General features: G+C 55.4%; 1 protein-coding gene across 3 annotated transcripts; it reads right to left on the minus strand.

Annotated features, from left to right (window-relative positions):
- Positions 1–2,776: 2,776 nt before the first annotated feature.
- LOC114040471 (cornifelin) lies at positions 2,777–5,518 on the minus strand. Of its 3 annotated transcripts, none has more exons than XM_027858587.1 (5): positions 5,411–5,515; positions 4,361–4,467; positions 3,634–3,744; positions 3,088–3,224; positions 2,777–2,951 (listed from the first exon to the last, which is right to left on the minus strand). In XM_027858587.1, exons 2-5 carry the CDS (start codon positions 4,395–4,397, stop codon positions 2,862–2,864), a joined length of 375 nt encoding a protein of 124 aa, XP_027714388.1. In that variant the 5' UTR covers positions 4,398–4,467; positions 5,411–5,515; the 3' UTR covers positions 2,777–2,861. The 3 variants fall into 3 exon arrangements, with proteins under 3 accessions (XP_027714388.1, XP_027714389.1, XP_027714390.1); XM_027858588.1 differs by having other exon boundaries at positions 4,361–4,521; positions 5,411–5,510; XM_027858589.1 differs by lacking the exon at positions 4,361–4,467 and having other exon boundaries at positions 5,411–5,518.
- Between the last annotated feature and the right edge of the window lie 734 nt (positions 5,519–6,252).

Below are 6,252 nucleotides of genomic sequence, written 5' to 3' on the forward strand. Positions count from 1 at the left end.
CTGCCCCAGTACACATGTCCTGGCTCCTGGCCGTGGGTTTTCTCCCGTTCGAGGATCCTGTGATGCCCCTGTGACCTCTAGTCCCTCAGAGCCCAGTGATGACTTTGGGATTCGTGCATGTGGTTTTCTGTCTCCAGGCTGGGGTGCAGGCAAGGGAGGGCCATGAGATCTTTGCCGGCTACCGCATCAGCCAGCTTGGCCAAGTGTGTGTGGGTTTGTGGGCCAAGAAAGGCCTTCCTTCCCCTTCTCAGTCCTCTTTGAGAACAGGACTGATGACAGCAACATAAGGGGGTTGGACTCAGTTCCACATTCTAGGAGGTCCCCGCCTTGGTCTAATCGGGAATACAGAATTTACCTCCCTGCCTTTGAGGGCATATGAGGCATATGTTTGGTTCCTTAAATTAGAGACTGGGCTGGGCCCAGACGGAAAAGGTGGAGGAACCAGTGAGACTAAAGTGCAGATCCTGCCTGTCCCTCCCAGGGGCCCTTAAACACTGAACTGAGGGACCTTCGGACTTGGCCCAGGGGAGACCCAGATTGAGGAGGGAGGAGCCTTGGCGCTAGGACTAAGACTGGGTGTCCAGATGAGGCTTCTTTTGTCAAGTGGGGTGCGGCAGGGCCCATCCCTCTTGTTACTCAAGTGACTTTCTGTTGTTCTGGTCTCTCTTGGTGACTGTCTTCTATGCCTCCTTGCATCACCGAATAAGGAAATAAGGAAACAAACATTTATTAAGCACCTACTGCGTGCCACACAATGTGAATTACATTTTATAGTTGAGGAAACTGAGGCAGGCGGAGGGTCAGTGTCTTGCCTACGGTCACGCAGCTATCTGAGGCTGTATTTGAACTCAGGTCTTCCTGACTCCAGATCCAGCGCGCTATCCACTGGGCCACCTAACTGGTATTGTCTGTGTATCTAATGGCATCTGGGAGCTCAAAAAAGAGTTCCAGGAGCATAGGTCCGAGACCTGTAAGGGCTTGAGGGACCATCGGAGTTCAACCCACTCATTTTAACAATGAGGAAACCTTGATGTGAAGGTAAAGAGACTCACCCCGGTCACATAGTAAGAAGCAGAGTTGGGGTTCAATCCAAATCCCTATCTATTTGTCTGTCTGATCTGCTGAGTGCATTATGTTTTCTGCTCCAAGAATGCTCCCAGTTGTGTCCCATCTGGGCTCTTGGGTCAGCTATGTAGAATGCGTATCCCTATGGCATGCAGGTATTCCCATCCTACTTTACAGATTAGGGAAGTCAAGGCTCGGAGGGGTGAACGCTGCTTATTATCTCTGAGCCGGCGACCTCAATGTTGGTGCTGGGATTTGAACCTGGGTCTCCTAGCTCCACTTCCAGGGCTTGATCACCCTCCACCATACTCCTCACTGCCAGCGGCTCCTTTCAGTGTGAATGTTCTAGCTCTACTCTGGCCTGCTTTGTGCTCAGGTTCACATGTCAGGGGTGGGGCCCCGACGTCTGAAGGAATGTTCCCAGAAGTAAAGAACCAGAAGGGAACTCGGAGACCAGCTCGTCTGATCTCACCTGCCTAGGAACCTCCTCCATACCACACTCAACATGCAGTCCTGCCTGGGTCCAAGCAGCTTGATTTGTTCTCTCTCCCCACCCCTCTTCCGGAAGTGCCAACCTCCTCTGGGCCTGCTCTGATTGTTAGAAAATGCCAGCAGGAGCGGATCAGTCCGGGACAAGATTGGTGAGGGCAGGAATATGAGATGAGGTGCTCGGCCTGGCTAGGGGTCTAGGTCACACTCTCTCCATGATAGCTGGCATTGAATGTCACTGGTAACTCAGAGCCTCCCCAGGTAAATCCAGATTGACCGAGGTGGTGATTCCAACTTAACCGGAAGTTCTTCTGATCAAGCCCCCAGTACATTGAGGTGGTCATTTTTCATACAACCTCGTCAAATAGATCAGGGCTCCCCTGATGTCCCTACTACCTCCCTTACACAAATCAGATCCCCAGAGCTTAGTACAGTGCTGTGCGCATAGTAAGCGCTTACTGCTTTTCTAAATTCATTCAGTATGGCCTCAGTTAACATCACAGTAGCTCTGTGAGCTGGGTACCCCGGGGAAAATGGCAGCTTACAGAGGTTGTGGTAACCCATAAGTCTAACTTGTAAGTGTCAGAGTCAGGACTTGAATTCAGGTCTCCCTGACATTGATTAGCAGGAGAGTGTTCATAGGAAGTTGCCTTCCTATGAAAGGGAACTAAGATGGTAGAAGGGCCTTTGTGCCTGTTACACAAGGACTGGTTGAAGGTACTGGGAATGTTTAGACTGGAGAAGAGAGGGCTCAGGAGGGACACGCCAGCAGTCTGCAAGTATTTGAAGAGCTGTGCTATGCAGGAGAGGGTCAAGTTTGTTGTCTGGTCACAAAGGGCAGAAGAAAAAGCAAATAACAAGCGCTGTCCCACAGTGGAACTGGCTGCCTCGAGATCTGAGGCGCTGCAGAGGTCTTCAAGCCAAAGCAGACATCACCTGCTGGGCAAGGAGTAGAGAGAATTCTCATTCGGGAAAGGACTGGGCTGGCTGGCGCCTGAGGGCTTTCCCAGCTCTCAGGTTCTGAGCTTTGTTCTCAAAGCCCAGCGGCCTCTCAGGAGCTCCGGATGGAGAGAGAAGCCGAGACCCAGAGAAGGCCAGAGATTCACCCCAGGTCACACGGCTCAACCGTGGTCTCCTGGCTCCTTCCCAGGCTTAGCCTAGCCCTATCGCCTCGCTTGCGATTTCTAGCCCCTTCCCATTTCCCAGACCACTCGGACACAGCTTTGGGTTTCTGATTTTATTGGCAGGGTGAGGGGGAAGGGAATGAAGGGTCAGGAGGAATAAGTGGGCGGGGCTGGGGCGGGTCCTCACTGTCTGATCTTCAGCTCCCGAGCCATCTGGCAGAGCGCACAAGGCAGGCAGAAGGTGAGCGCTGCCCAGTCGTTTCCAACAGAGCCCTGTCGGGGGAAAAGTAGCGAGGTTAGGGAGGCATTGAAGATCTGGGGGCCCCAGTTATCCTGGTCACAAGGCCTCGGTCCCCACCCCGGGTGCTCAGGCTCAGCCCCCTTCCCCAGAACCTCCATGCCTCCTCACCAAAATGCGGTAGCGCTCTCTCATGCCAGTGCGGAGGGAGTGGAGACCACCAGGCAGGTAGGGCGCACAACAGCACTCCCCGAAATCATCAGCGATGCGGCAGGCCAGGCACAGAGGGGCGAAGGTGCCGCACAGACCTGCGGGGTAGGAGAGGGAGAGGTCAGAGACCCCCAAGCCCAAAGGAAGCCGCTCCGCTCCTCTGTTCTCCTCTCCTCCCCTCTCCCTCTTTCTTTGTCTCTCTCTGTCTCTGTGTCTGTGTTTTTGTCCCTCCCCCCGCCCCCCATGGGGTTAGACTGGATGATCTCTAACTCTGATGGTCTGTTCTAGGGCCCTTCCTAGTTCTGACATTCTGTGGTCTAGGCTCGAAGAAGCCTCCCATCTTTGATATTCTAAGCTGTGAAGTCCTCAGTTCTGACAGCGTTCTCTGTTCTGAGATCCTTCGCAGCTCTGACATTCCCTGATGTAGGGGCTCTCCTGGCTCTGAGTTCTAGGTGATGGAGCCTGTAGCCAGAGGAGGGATGCTGGGGCAGGCTGGGGCACACTCACACACGGGCATATCATTGCAGCAGTCCGTGAGTTCAGTGTGCCAGTCACTTTGCTGGGTCTGGTAGCAGGTGCTCTGGCTTTGGGGCTGGCTGGTCACAGGGTAAGACATAGCTGGGGAGAGCAAGAGAAGAGACAAGGTTAGACGAGGGTGCTTCAGGGTCTGGGTTCCTTCCTTCCTCTCAACATGCCACCCCCCCCCCCCCCCGCCCCCCTGGGCCGCCCCCCCACCTGGGGGGGGGGGGGGAGCTGGAGAAGGCGAAGGGCTCTGAGGAGCCACACAGCAGCCACCGCCCTCTTCTGGGAGGAGGTTCCTCATCTGAATTTGGAGTCGCATCTGGGTGGGGCCTGAGGTCTCCCTCCCCCTCCCAGGCTCTGGCTTTCTGCAGCTGGGGAGCGTGGGTCCTCCTGCACATCTGGAGAGCCGGTGCCTCTTGCACATCTGGGGGGAGGGTGCCTGGTGACACTCCCTGCAGGCGGTTCCAGGGAAACTCTCCCTCCCAGTAGACGGGATGGGAGCTCTGGGAAATGGGGGCCTCCTCTTGCAGATCTGGGGTCAAGGGGCGTCTTGCGCGTCTGGGCCGAGGGCCACATCTGGGAGGAGGGAAGGAGCAGGCGGTCCTCCTCCACATCTGGGGGCCCAGGCCGGCTTCTTGGCGGTGTCCGCGCGACCCCGGGCAGGGGGAGGGGAGGGGAGCAGGCGGGGGAGGGGTCTCTCAGGCGAGCGCACCTTTGCCCTTCACGTTGTCATGCATCTCGAACTGCATCCTTGATGAGATGGTGCGGGCCGAGGCGGAGAGGAGGCGCTGAGTAGCAGGTTCCGGGGGCACCTGGAGGCTAGGTGGGGTGGGGGGTGGGGCGGGGGCAACGGCACTGGAGTAAGGGGAGGGACTGCGGCAGGCGGAGGGGGCGGGGGGAGGGAGAAAGAGGCCGGGTCAGAGCCCCCCTCATCCTTTCCCGCTTCCTCCGGGGAAGCTCTTGGTACCAAGATTCATCCATTAGGGTGCTGAGAATCTCCATCATCCCACAACCCCACGCCTCAAGACTGAGGTATCATTGAGGGGAGACAGATAAGAAGAGACTGAAGTGTAAGCTGAGTTGGACAGAGACACCCAGGAATGGTCAGGGCCAGAGAGAAACGCAGACACCCAACAATAAGAAGTTAGAGAAAAATCCCGATACAATCAGAGACTGAGAAATCTGCGAAGACAGCCTAGCCGAGAGACAATGATGCTCAGAGGCTCGGAGCTGCAGAATGGAGAAAGCTGCCGATACCTGAAGCGCAGACCAATCTTCCGGGGAAGACTGGATAAAGCCAGAGACTGAGGACGCTGACACACCCAGCGCCCCGTGGCTTCCACGGAGACATCGAGGCAGAGTAGCAGAAACACTCACTGAGAGAGAAAAGAGAGAGACAGAGATACCCAGAGATAAGGGAGAGATAGAGACACCTGGAATTATGGGATAGAGATAGAATGTCAATGAGATAGACGATCACCGCGACATGCTAGGGGAGACCCAGCAAAAGAGACAGATAGACAAGTCTACTAGGAGCCTGAGAGATCTGTGTAGAGACAGCTGAAGAGAGAGAACAGTTGGGGACCGAGCCCCAGAATGACAAGAGACAGCCAGGGGTAAGGGAGAGACCCTGAGAGAAAGTTCAAAGAAACACAGAAGAACGGACTGCCAAGTCCAAGAGGAAGCCCCAGGAGCCGCTTCGGGCCAGGAAGCAGATGCCGGAGGCAGGGGGCTGCCCGGGCTGGATGGGACTCCTTCCTACCTGGGGAGCACTGGGCGGGATGCTGGGGCTCTCGGGCTGAGTAGCACAGGGGTTGGCTCTGGCCTCGTCACTCCGTGCCTGGCTCTCTCTGGCTGTGCCTTCTCATCCCGAGCAGGTCTTATATGGGGCAGCCAGGTAGCAGGGGCGGGGCAGTACCGTGCCACAAGGGGAAGGAAGCGCTTGGAGCCAGGCTTAGATGGGGATTCCCCTCCCCCCATTCCCTCTAGGGCATCCCTGCTGGCCAGCTTATCTGGGGGGAGCCCCAGGATAGATGTGGGGATCACTGAGATGAGGGGCAAAGACTGGGCATTGGAGGCAAGCCAAGACCAATGCAAGGAGAACATGGGGAGATTGAGGGACACAGGGACAGAAATGAGGAGATGGTGAGACAGAGGTAGAGATGATCAGAGACACACAGACAGAGGCAATGGCTTCTGAATTCTACAGTCTTTTTAAGGTGTACAAAACGCTTCCCCTACCGCAACCCTGCAAAGTACATGGCGGATATATTAGCCCCATTTTACAAATGAGGCAAATAAAGGTTTTTAGAGCCCATAAACTGCTGACCAGGGACTTGTATCCCTGGTCTTCTGAGGCTCAGGACTCTCCCCCGACTCTCGAAAGATAAACAAGGACAAATAGAAGAAAAGAGAGGGCACAAGCTGGAAATGGAACCTGGAATTTACTGTGTCATTGAGGGCACTGCCCTTTCTCTCCTTGGGCCTCAGTTTCCCCATATGAAAATGAGAAGGTTGAACACAGTGATCCCCTAGATCCCCTCTAGAGCTATATTTTATGGTCGAAAGAGGCAATAAAGTGTGCAGAGACCAGACGGAGGCAGA

The sequence above is a fragment of the Vombatus ursinus genome, unplaced genomic scaffold (assembly GCF_900497805.2).
Source record: "Vombatus ursinus unplaced genomic scaffold, bare-nosed wombat genome assembly UNPS02013221.1, whole genome shotgun sequence".
NCBI lineage: Eukaryota > Metazoa > Chordata > Mammalia > Diprotodontia > Vombatidae > Vombatus > Vombatus ursinus.